Here is a 12,932-nt window from a genome sequence, read left to right as displayed (position 1 = left end):
TGTGAGGAAGGGGGGTTTCCTGGAAAAAAATGGACAAGTGAACCAGTAGCATGGCAAACAGAGAGAAACCTGGTGCAGGAATCATTGCAGCTGCTACAGCGCATCTTTTCAGAACATACCTCAGTGCACAGCATGATGAAAATGTTTATATTTACTTGTATTGTAGCAATGTTCAGATTCTCCAACTGAGATCAGAGTCCAGCTGGGTTAACACTAATCCTCGATGATCTCCTGTAGAGGTAAGAATCTCCATTCTTCCATAACTGTCCAAATAGTTAGACTGGACATGGGTGGCAGTCTGTGGTGCTAAAATGACTTGCCCAAGATGCCAGAGCAAGCCTGTACTGGAGCCAGAAATAGGAGCTAGTCCTGTCTTCCATTCCCTGATACATGAAACCACAATGGCTTTGATGTTCAAACCTCACCGTGTGTCTGTCTGTCATTCCCTAAACCCAGCAGTATTCCACCTAGGTCACTGACCACAGATAAGGGTTTTGGTAGGGGCATAAAGAGTGGAAAATGATTGCTTGAGCCAGGGAGAAAAGATGTGGATGTAACCTAAGTTGTTCACTGAAGGGTGACACCTAAACAAAGCATTTTGATATGGCTTTTGGATAAGATTCCTGGTTTGGATCAACTTTGAGGGGAATGGTCATGCTAAAAGTGTCTCTGGAACTGCAGGAAATCCTTACGGAGCCTTATGGTGGTGTCAACTCAGACTCTTGGCAGGGTGGCTCTGTTTAATACCTGCGTAAACCAGAATGACCTTGTTCTAAACTTTATTTGTATAGGCTTATATTATTACTTAAAGAGATAGCCCTCTCAGCTGGGAAATTGAGGATTTCCTTGCTCATTAACGTTAGAATTAGGGCAAAATGCCCACTTGAGAGGTGGTCGCTTTAGGCAACATGGACATGCTTTTTGGGCAGCACATTGCATTTCTTCCTTCACTATTAGTGAGAAACAGTTAACTTCAGAATCAAACAGAAGATGAAAGCAGCAGCAATTAATGATGAAATGACTGCTCTGAGTGCCAAAATAGTTATGGGAAGTGTTAAGCTCAAGCGAAAAATGCAGTTTCCTAACTCATATTTCTACAGAACTGAGTCTGAGAAATTTTTGCTTTGCCACCTGCAAAGCCTGACCTAATTGACAATCAGTTTAATATGCCTGATGGAAAGCAGTCATGAGATCCACTGCTGTGTCAGTTTTCAATCCTTGGAACAAATACAAGGATGTGAAATATGAGGCAGATAGTAATTGATTTGCCTTTTCTGAAATGCTGGGATGTTACTGGAAAGAAATAAACTTCAGTATTCTTACTTGAAAAAAACAATAGCACATATTTGAGAATGGTTATTTGTATATAAATTTGAAGCCAGAGGTTAAAATACAGTTTTCATACTTCCTTTTTCTACTGTAGGCTGAAACTAGATATTTAAATAATTGATTAATGATTTAAAATGGCAAGTAGGAAATCTTAATTTACATAATTTATTTTAATCATATTTTACATCTATAATCCTTAACTCTTTAATTGAACAAAACCAGATTCCTTGTGCTTTGCAGGATGTTACTTTTAGTCAGAAGGACAGGAGTAGTCCTTGATTTAAGCTATGTCAACGTGTATTTATTCACACTTTTGTTTATGTCTTTTAGTCATTAAGTACTGTTTGATATTCTTTGTTTATTAGTTACTGTGATTTTTAACTGATTATTTCTGTTAAGTTACATTTAGATGGGATCTAAGATTCAATTAAAATGTGCAAAGGAATTAATGAGAGAAGAAAATTTGTCTTTAGCTCCCCCACCTTCCAAAATATTAATACTAGCAGATCTTGTCCTTCCACATGTTTGAGCTAATCATCCTACTGCTTGATTCTACCCATAGTTTGGAAAAGGGAAAAGCAAGCTGTCTTCCTTTTTCAAATCCCTCTCGAGTTCTCAACTCTGAATGAACCAGTCACCAAAATGAACTTGTTGAATAAACTGAAATGAAGAATTCACTTTCTTTCTGCACCTGCAGATGAAGCTACTGTTATAAAAAGCTGGTTCAGCGCTCACCAAGCTATTTCTAGTCACTTACTTAGCAACACCCACCCGTTTGGTGTTCTGACTTTCTCTGAAATTTCTGCAGCAAGCCTGGACTGCATGTATATTTTGTATTTAATGATTCTAGATTTCACTTTAGTGTTGGCTGTCCTGATTTCACATTTTATTTTAAATAGGACTTTTTTTTTTTTTTAAAGGATAGACATGTTTGGTTTAAATCAAAGCACGACACTTTAAAATTTGTTTTGCCCTTTAAGCTGGTAAATTTCTATTTATTTATTTCTTTATTTATTTTTGCTCACATTTTGCAAAGTGCTCATCACTTACTTCAAACTGTGGCTGGCAGCTGTTGTTTAGGAGGTATATGAAGTGCTTGGCAAGGTTCTTTGTTTTTTCCTGGAATAGTCTAGAACGGCAACTTGCAGTTCTTTGAGATATACTCATATTTGTACGTGTGACGTGTTCTAGTGCCTTTGCTAGTACAAAAATAGTACAGTGCACAAAAGGGAAGAAAGCACATATGCATGATGGGTATGCATTTCATAGCAAATTGCTATAGAGACTGACTGAGCAATGGATATAATTGTAACCTGCACAGGGGTAGGACATGGAAACAAGCAGCACGGCCTATGCTGCTGTAGTTCAAGGGGCAAATCCCTTAATGCGAATGCAGTTACACAACACATGAAGATTAGTCCCACATGGGAAGCAAAATGGGTTAAGATAGTGTAACTACAGACATCTATGGCCTGTAGTATTATCATATAATACAACATTTGCGTCTACTGGAAAATTATACTGCTGTAATTATAATGTACACAGGTACTCTGGCAACAAATTTAATTTCTACAGAAGCCCAAGGTAAAACTGGGCTTTGAAGCAGAGAAGGAAATACCAGCTAGGCCTGTTGCTGGAAGCAGGTGAATGGACGAAAGGGAGGAGCGCCTCCAGCCTAGGGAGTTCTGGTCACTTCTTGCTGCGATCTTGCTTCAGCACTGGATTTTTCTGATCTTAATTTCTTGCTGTGTATGACTGGTTTGTTCTTGCGTAAGTACTAGGCTGTGAACTTCTCAGAGCAGGAGAAAAAGGGGGAGGGAGTAATGGAGGCAGTGAAAACACAGGTGGCTTGAGTTATATTTGTCTTTTTTGAACAGATTAATCACTCTGCTGATTTATACTGTCCACCAACACAAGCTTTATTGTGAGGTACTGAAAATATTTTTTTTTACTGATTGGAAGATTGAGTGACTGCAGTTCTTCCACAACTTTGATAAAGTTAGTTAAACTCTTGCAACTGTTCTAAACTTCAAAGACAAAGGTTCTTCTTAGCTTCATTTATCTTGCTGATTTACAATAGTAAATTTTCATAGTATTTTTTCAAGTAGATATGTCAGATGAAGTTGATATTAACGCTCTTATTGATAAGAGTTGTAGCCTAATGTGAGCATTATTTTCTGCTATGCGTTATTTTTAGCAGTTACAGTGTTACATAACAAGGGAACGTGACTAAATATTGGCTATTAATGAAAAGCATCAGAAGTGCTACTTTGAGTGCAGAGCAGGGACTTTGTCACGCTTCTGACTCGTAAGAACAAAGAGATGGTAGTTTCTTCACTGGTCCTGAATTTGTTTGAAACAGAAGTTGCTACTCGAGCCATGAAAATAAAATTCTGTTATTAGTAGCCTGAGAGTCTGTATTACAATGTTGGATTGAAAGTGCACGAAGTGTGCAAATGCCACCATGATTCCAGGGAAGAAAGAAAGAATGCCCTCCTTTTATTCCCACACTTTTTAATTTTATATGGAAGACCTTTCGAGACCATCTTCAGACCAGGGAAAATTACTAGTAGTATAGGGGGTGGATGGAAGGAGGTTATGAATGGAATGAATTGACTGAAAGGTATAAGACATGAATGTGTCTAGACTTCTAGTGGAATACAGTGCTACAAATACCAGTCAAATGGTGTGAAGGAAGGTTGTTGGATACTTCAGCGCCTTTTATGCTTGATACCACCTAAACATCATTCTGTATTTCAAGAAGATGAAATACCTTCATGCACCTACAGAAGTAGGAGTTCTCTCAGGATGAGTACCTGGAAAGACCTTTGTGATTGGTCTGTGTTAGATACATGTAGGCCCTCTCGTGAAGCGAGAATCCCTGGCAATGTTCACAAATCCTATTTTAACAGAAATATGCAATTGTCCCAGTCTTACTGAGGGAAAATCTAGAGATACCAAATGGTTTGTCTACGATCAGAAACTGGATGGCAGAGCTGTGTTTCAAATCCTAGGCTAGCACCTTAGCTTTGGTTGTCCTTCCGTGATCTGCCCCCAAATATTTTGTAGCTCCCAGACAATCAGAAACGCTGGCCTGAGTCTTCTCCAATCGAGACTAAGTTCTAATTCTTATTTTAAACAAGACTCAGGTCAGTTCTGATGTCTCGTTATGAAGCATCCCTGGCTTTCTATTATCTGTGTTCTACATTAGAGTTATTTCCACAGCTCCTTTGCTGCTGAAGATCACAACAATCTGTAGGCAGTATATCGGTTGAATACATTACTGAGCATCTTGCAGTCTATGTTGGTGTTCAGAATTTTATGGGCTTGGGAACAGTGCAATTGTATGTGATGAATGAATAAAGAAAAGCATTATAATAGCAAAAGATGCCAGAGAAGAATCACATCTTACTGCAGAAATAAAAAGAGACCTTTTATCATAGGGAAAATGGAGTAAACGACAATGAAATCTTATGTAGACATAAGAAAAGTGAAGCATGCAAAGTGAAACACTAAGTATGTGGGAGACAGAAGAATGAAAGACACAATAATTATTTTCTAAATAAGAATAAAGGGACCTCTGGGCTACACCTCTTTCTCTTGTAACACTGAGAAGGTGGCCATCCCTAAATCCTGCCAAGAGTATGTAAGCTATAATGCATGTTTTTACTGGAAATGATACCAAGGAACAGATTTGTGTTAGTGATTGCTTGCAAATGTTTACTATTGCTGAGTATTTAATAAATAACAATGATTCATATTGTGGTTTTACTAGTGTGCTTGCAAATTTTGTAAAGAATAGTATATGCAAAACAGCCTGAAGATTCAAGTGCTGAAGTCTGAAAATGTCTTGTGCATTAATTAACAAAAATCAGAAGCTAAGTAGGACTGTGTAATTGTTTCAAAGCTTTAGTATTCATTGTTTTCTTTCTCCCTGTTAACTATTGGTGGTACCATTTGCTTTAGAGGTATGGACCAGAGCAAGGAATTCTTCCCAACTACTCCGCTCCCAGGTTACAAATATAACTGATAGACTTCTGCCCACACGTAATGCTATTTTCCCCCATTTTTATGGTTTTGTTTCTTCTTTATTTCATTAAAAGCAGATGTTTGACTGGCCAAGGTTTTACAGACTTCATTACCAGTAGTTGATTAAAATCAAAAGATGCACAGGAAATAAGTGAGTCTGGCCACTTTCAGCATCTGCTCTCATGTTGGAATGGAAGCTACGCACTGCCTAAGGAGGGTAACTATCAGTGATACTATAAATATCTTTTAATCCCTATTTTCTCTCTAGATCATTTTATAAGTCCTTCCAAATATTTGCTCAATAGCTGTCATAAATATCAGCATCCTGGGGTTATGATAAGTAAGAGCCCAGAAATGACAAAAGTTTTCTCTGTTGCTGTCAGAATTTCTCAGTGCTGATGGGCAATGCATGGCAATAGAGAGTTCATGTACTTACCCTTACCAAAATGGTGAATAGAGGTTGCCTGTGGCTTTACTGGAAGCATTAAGTGGTAGTTAATTTGCTTTGTGCAGGACACTCTTCTGGGAAATAAAGGCATTCTCAACACTAAATTAGATTATTCTTAATTTAAATCTATGTGTATGCAAGTTTTCAGTTAAGCTTAAGTTTAACATTCTCTGCAGTGATTAAAATACTGTGTTCACTTGCAGAATGGTCTCTCTTTTTGGTCTGAAGCTAGCAAGCCTAGGAAGAGAAAGACCTCACGAGGAAAGGCCTCTATTTTTTGTTCTGTCAATGCTTGTCTTTGTGTCATTACTCACAATAAATGGCTCCTTATCTGTTATGCTGTCTTCTTAATTAAGAGGGCTCTGGTGTATAAAAGTGAAGACTGCAATGATCACCCAATGGTTCTTCTGGGGATTAATGTTTCACTGTGGTAGAAAGGTCAAAACATAGGTTAAATAGACATTTAATCCCATAGTTTTTTTTTTTTTTTCCCAAATCCATGCAGATTTCACAGCCATTTTCTGCTGTAATTGTGGCAGAATCATCCGCAATCCTGAAATGCAATAAATCCAGTTATCAGGTATACCAGGAAAAGTGAGTTTGAGCCAAAAAAAAAATAAAAATGGTAGAGGCAAAACCAGTTAAATTGGTTAGCAAGATAGTGTCTTTGATGCATGTTAACTGTAATGCCTCACTTCCCTTGACCTCCACAAGCTGTTCTGTGTTTGAATAAATCTCAGCTAGAAGAGGAAGCTCTGTTCCAGTGATGTGCAGCTTCCTCCTTTGTCTGATGTTAATGCAAAATGTGCTAACTCACAAAGGTTTTTTCTTTCTTCCTTTTCCTTTTCTGTTTCCGTTTCCTTCTCCTTTCCCTTTTCCTTTTTATTTCTTTTATCCTTTTTCCTTTTTATTTTATTTATTTATTTATTTTTATTTTGAGAAGGAGGGGATGATTAGTAGAATTTGAGTGTCTTTATCTTTTACAGCTCTGTGAGCATGTGCTTGAACAGTAATTTCTCCTGCTATACCTTTTGAGGCAGAAATATGTGGATACAAATGAGGAAAATCTTACCTATGAAATGAGTTATTTGGATAAATCCCTCAAGAAGTTTTCATAAAGTTGCATTTTTTTTCTTGATTTAAAAGTGTAGGAGAAGACTCTGAACTAAGTGTCCTTCCCCAGACAAAAGCATGATCTGCATCCCTGGAAGTTTAAAGCTACATATGGATTAAATGTAAGTAATAATGAAAAAGGTGGAGTTTACAGTATAGAATGTGTAAATTTTATTTGCTCCTATCTCAAGGCTAAAGTATGCTTACACTGGATCCACACTAAGTTTTATGCCATTACCCAAGCAACATGAGAGAAAGCATTTCAAACAAAAATACTGGCTGTCGTGGTAAAAGGATGAGGTTACTAAAAAAAAAAAAAAAAAAAAACAAAAAAAGTGGTATTTATTAAAACTCACAGAATGAGAAGCTTCCAGGCAGGTATTTTCCAATTAAGTCTATAGTGAAACAGGTGGTCCAATCGGTTTTGTTGCAATTTTCTAGTAACAGAGGACTGCTTGTGAAGCATACTGGTCTCATAATTATTGTTAGTCTGGATTGTTCAGTCCCTTGGTACATATTTGTTCCATACAAAAGGGAGAGACAGACAAATTGAGTAATGGCTCATACTGTTAGCTTTGCCTGCAAAGGTTTGGAAAAAAGTTGGCAGTCCAGTCATGCATGTATGTATAAATTCCTGATTATTCAGCTACTAAATTTTATTCTAAAATATTAAGTATTTCATAACACTATTTTAATCTATTACCAGTTGCTACCTTAATGTTAATCACATCTAATTGTGGCCACAAACAACGCACTGAGATAGAGTAGATTCAATAAACTACAGGTGCGGACTTTCTCAAACTTCGGTCAGAAGTAGAGCACTGAAGTTTCCTTCTTTCTGGTCAGGACAGGATGTATAGCTGAAGGGAATAAAAATTTGGTAAATGCATCAGTCAGGAGGACCATAATGCAAGAAAAATGTACACGTTAGTAGATGAGTAATCTCTGGAGTTTTGCACTATGGTCTTTTACGAGAACAGGGTAGACTATTGATTCTATAATACATCTGAAACTGAAAATCATGCTGAATTTTGCGCATGATTACATTACTTGAGTAGCTTGCTCTCATGACAGATCTGTCACTGTTTGGTTTAAACTGTAAATCAAACTGCCATCCCTACAGACATGCAACCGAGATAGTAATGTGTTAAGTCCAAGTGTGCCTTTACATATTATCAGTGCAGAGTGGGTTCAAAACCAAAAGTGATTTATTGTGCAGTTGTGGTTCAGAGACCACAGTGACAAACCTTAGAAAGAAGACAACCTCTTACCTAAGTTTATTTCCTTCTGCAGCTCCTGCATAGTTATCATCATCGTCTCTATGTCTCCTTAGAGTGGAACATTTCAGGTAGGTCCAGGCAGCTATTTGTTAGGCTCACTGCCTTGCTGAATTGCATTATTTTTTGAACTTTTCAGACACTAAATTTACTAAGTCTTGTGGCAATCCATATTGCAGTTATTTGTAGAATCTTAACATTTTTGGATTTGTTTCCATCACATAGGTTTAAAATACATAATGGCTATGTCTCAAAATGCTGACCATTTCCACATATGTGTATGAACACACACAAGCATATATTCTCTTTTGGCTACTTTATGTTTTTTGTCTGCATAATGGATGTGAGAGGGAAGATACCACATGCAGCTTGCTTCTTTCCTCTTAAAATCAGTATTGGTAGATCTGGTCAATGATTAATGTTATTTCCATATTCAGTTCTTTCATACTCTTTGTTGCTATTTGCTAGTCAGGGGTTTAATAAGCTTCCTTTCGTTTTATGTATAGAAATGCTTTGGAGTTAATCAGGATAATAAAATATTCCTCAATTTATATCTTAAGGACAACTTGGTTCACTAATAACGGCCCTTCTGACCTAGCTCTCTGAGAAAGCTCTGGCAAAGCCTTCAAAGCTGTTCATGGATGCGGCAGCCTCGGTACGCAGAATGTTTGATTTTGAAGGGGTATTTGGATAAATAAATACATTTGAAGGCTTTTTGCAGTAGATACTTGAGAATCCGTTCAGGGGAAACTGAAGGCTCTCGCATCAGTTGTCTGTGAACAGCCCTGTCTAGATTGCAGGCACGGCACGTTTGTTGGCGGCGTCTCACCTGGATTTAATCAAACTGACAGGAACACACCAGCGGCTGCAGTGCAGGCTGCTCCCGCGAGCCTTGGTTGGTAATGTAGCACTGCCTGTGAGTGCACAAGGCACCTCATCGTCAGCTGCCTCCTACTCACACCACGGCCTTGCCGCTTGCTAATGAGAATGGCAGCACAGGTTTGGCTGTGGCCACGACAGGGTGGGAGCCTCAGCCGCAGGTGGAGCACACAGCACGGAGTGGAGACCCACCAGGACTGCTGCCCAGGCGCTGAGCAGATGCCTGGACAGCCAGGACGCTGCGGGCGAGTCACAGCCGAGGGCTCTCTGGATGAGTAACAGCCAAGAACTCAGCTGCACGCTCGGTTTGGAATAAGCCAGCTTCCTAAGCGCATAAAACTGCCAGGGCTTGGCCTGCTCAGTGTCCACCAACCAGTTCAACTGCCACCAAAAGTGCTGCTTCCCGCGGCGGTTCCAGTCGCGCTTCTCAGGTTCAGCCCTCACCACGTCTGCTACCGCAGGCAGGTCGGGAACAGGGTAAGAAAATCCGCTGCTGCGCACGTGGCTAGTGCCAAATGCCTCCCATAAACAGGGGCTGACTTGCTGCTACCATAGAAGGATTTGGCTGCTGGTGGCTTCTTGCATGACACGGCCACGAGACCTCGTGCCTAAAGGAACCGAGGGGAGAGGCGCTGCTGGAGGCAATCTGCTGGGGCCAGCGAGCTGTGCTTGCGCCGCTCGGCACTCCTCTAAGTGACACAGGCAAACACCGCCAGGACATTGCATATCCCGACCCACAGAAGGGAACGAGTCAGCCAGAACAATACCTGGCTGTAAAGAAACGAGCTGTAAGCTTGCCTAAAAAGAAAAAAAAAGAACAAAAGGGAAATGATACCGGGCAGTGCTCTGCAGCCCGCTCAGCAGAAGCGCGTTGTCACAAAGCTCCGCAGAATTATTTGGCCTGCTGTTGCAGTGTGTGTGCGTCTGCCTGTCTGTCTGGGTGTCAGTCTGTCTGCCTGTGCTCGTGCCCGTGCCCGTGTGCGCGCTGGGCTCTGCCCGGCCGCCGCTCCTCGGGCGCCTCCCCGCGGCACTGCCCGGAGCAGCCCCGGCCGCCCGGCTGAAATGAGCAGAGCTGGCGTTTGCCTCCCCTACTTTTAAAGCCAGCTGGTCTTCGGGGTGATTTGAGCATTTCTTCAGCTTTTTTACCCGCGGTTGTGGCTGCAGATAAACTTTTTAATTTCTACAAAGCGGCTCTGGTTCCTTGTTGCTTCCAAGCATAGTCAGTTCTTGACTTCGCTGCATTAATAAAGCGGTGGGATGTGTGGATAGTAGAACATCTACTCATTGGAGGTTCTGTAGAGAAAAAGTAACAAGGAAATACTGACTAGACAGCAACAACTGCTTACTGATGTGGTAAAATGGCACACGGAATTGTTTTCAGAGGCAAGCTGACTTCAGTGGAGTTGCCATGTTGGAGTGGGAGAGAAGCCCATAATCTATATCTAAATCCTCCCTTAGAAAGTTGAGAGCTAAGATGTTACAAAAAAAAAAAAGTCCCCTCTTGAAATAAAATTAATGTAGATTTATTCACAATTAAGTTACACAGAGCAGGACTGTGCCTTCTGGTTCGTGAAAAGAGAATAGAATGCAATACTGCACTGTTGAGCACGCAAAAGTAGAGGAGTCCAGATTTCACAAAATGGCCAAGAATACTAGATGCCATTTCATTTTCAGTTTAGTCTGAAGTGTGAAACACATGGTCTTCAAAAAAAAAAAAAAAACAAAATACCACAACATAGACTTGTCTTAATCTGTGAGTCACAAACCGATCTGTAATTGTTCCAATTAGCTGCCTCACTCTTAAACTCTTACAGTTTACTGTTGATTTTCACTTTAAACTTTCTTAACAGGGTGCAAACATAAATTATCCTCTGAAGCTGGTAATCCACAAAATGGCTCAAAAGACACGTGACTAATTATTTTTCTAAAAAAAATAATATAATAGGAAAATTCATGCTGGCAAAGTTAAATAAAAACCTTTTCCAAATCTGAATGGACAGAAGAAAGGCAGGGAAGAAAGGTAGCTACGCACACTAGAGAAACTAGAATGCCTTCCTGTGTCCTTTCTTCCCCTTTCAGTCCCCTTTTGGGGGGAGAAAGGGGAAGAAATCCTGTTGCTCAGTTCAGAACTGTGGAACATGCACGGTTCCAGCAAGGGAGCAGAGGAGTGCAGGTTGTTTTTTGTTTGGTGTCGTTCCCACACCCCTACCCCAAACTGAAAGTAGCCTGCAATGTGAGTTGTTTGCTTAAATTGCTGATTTGACCTCAAAGCTCAGGATCTTCTTGGAAAGGATTCTGTTCTGGGGGCAGATCTGACCACTGCAAAGCAGATGGGAGGTAACAGGGAGAAGTGACTGGTTAGGTGGCAGGGACAAAGGTTTTATTACATGTTTTTTTTCTATTTTAATGGAGATGGATATGTGTGTGAGTGTGTGATGTGGTGGTAAAGATCTGAGTTGCAGAGAAAGCAAATGACTTGTCCAGAGCAGCACAAGAAGTCTGTGGTAAAAGAGGGCTCAAGTCCAAGATAGGTAACTGGTCTACTGAACCAGCTTCTCTAGCTTCCCTTTTTTCTTTCCCTCTCTTCTGTAGAAAGGCTGCTTTTAGCTCTAACAACTCAATGAGACCTTGGCAAAGATTGTTTTTTTTTTTTTTTTTTTTTTATACATGATGTCTCTGAGATCATTGCAGAACTGTGCACTTTTATTTCTTGGATGCACAATGGATTATTTTGCTTCTGTTTAAGTTGTCTTCTTCTATAGCACTTTTGATTAGCAAAAACACAGGACTAAAGCTTCTTCTTCTTCTTTTTTTTTTTTTTTTTGTAAAGTTCTTCCTACTGAGAGGAACATTTAATTTCAGTTTTTAGTGGCTGGGCTTCATCGCCGGAAATGACTATAGTGATTGAAGTTCCTCATAGCTTGAACGCAAAATTGACTTGTAGCTTGTTGCACTGAGGAAGCAGTTTATAATATATGGTGCCTTTCTGCGCTGGGAAATATGCAGAACCCTAGTGCACATGAAAGCACAGGCTTGCAGTCCCAGCCACCTCCTGAGGAGCAGAATTATGGAGCTACTGAAGCCCATGAGAGACAAGGTCCATTTGTGTCAGTGTCAAGGAACAGTCCAGCAAAGAGAGATTACCTGACAGTTGGTGTGCTATGCTATGCGAATTTAATAAATTTCATGGATTGGTTTATTGTACCAGGTGAGAGTCTATTTCCTCTTTCTAAGGAAAAAGAAATTTCTCGACAGTTCTACTTATTCCTTAGCTACAAATGTTTTGTAATCTAACGGTATACTTCTATATGTCAGTTTAATCTTTTTTGCTTATCTGCTTTAGCCTGTTGCTCATGCTCTCTATGAAACTTGCAACTATACATTTGAAAGATGAATAAATGATCTATTAGTTATTAGTTGTTAATGGAACTCCTATACAAATCATGTCTGTTAAATGCTTAAGAGTCATAGTTTTAAAGCTATGTTATAAACAGACTTTGGTATACAGAGCAAATAATCTATTTTCGTGTCTGGATTCCAGAGACATGACTAAGAAACTTCTCTTTATTGTATAAAGCAGCTTACGAAGCCTTCCTTGGCTTAAGTACATTAGATGTGGTATTCCTGTATCTGAAGTGATGACATTCCCTCCATTGAAAATACAAAAAATTATGTTTTCATTGTGCAAGTTTGTTTAAGGAAGGTTTAACTTCCTTATGAGCTGGTGGAATGTATGTGATTTCTGCAATGAGGAGTGTAACATGACGGTGTAAAAAGAATGGAAACCCATTTCTCTAAGTATCACCTACCAAATTTAGAAGTTGTTTTCTAATAAATAATATCCTTCCTCCAAAACA

General features: G+C 39.6%; 1 protein-coding gene across 6 annotated transcripts in view; it reads left to right on the top strand.

The window, feature by feature from the left end:
* The window catches only part of LOC106041486 (protein spinster homolog 3-like), a 45,145-nt gene that overhangs the window by 3,723 nt on the left and 28,490 nt on the right, over positions 1 to 12,932 (top strand). For 2 of the 6 annotated variants that reach the window (XM_066979863.1, XM_066979862.1), the window contains exons 2-5: positions 167 to 239; positions 5,436 to 5,575; positions 6,953 to 7,041; positions 8,213 to 8,267. Coding sequence is in view for 3 of the 6 variants with exons in the window: in XM_048067909.2 (XP_047923866.2) it covers positions 12,076 to 12,283 (208 nt within the window). In the remaining 3 variants the exon portion in view is untranslated. Of the gene's footprint in view, positions 1 to 166; positions 240 to 5,435; positions 5,576 to 6,952; positions 7,042 to 8,212; positions 8,268 to 9,236; positions 12,284 to 12,932 lie in introns of those variants that run through there. The other 4 variants (XM_066979861.1, XM_013189985.3, XM_048067909.2 and 1 more) reach the window with 3 other exon arrangements.

The sequence above is a fragment of the Anser cygnoides genome, chromosome 18, assembly GCF_040182565.1.
Source record: "Anser cygnoides isolate HZ-2024a breed goose chromosome 18, Taihu_goose_T2T_genome, whole genome shotgun sequence".
In the NCBI taxonomy this organism is placed as follows: Eukaryota; Metazoa; Chordata; class Aves; order Anseriformes; family Anatidae; genus Anser; species Anser cygnoides.
This window is presented reverse-complemented; position numbering and strand designations above follow the sequence as displayed.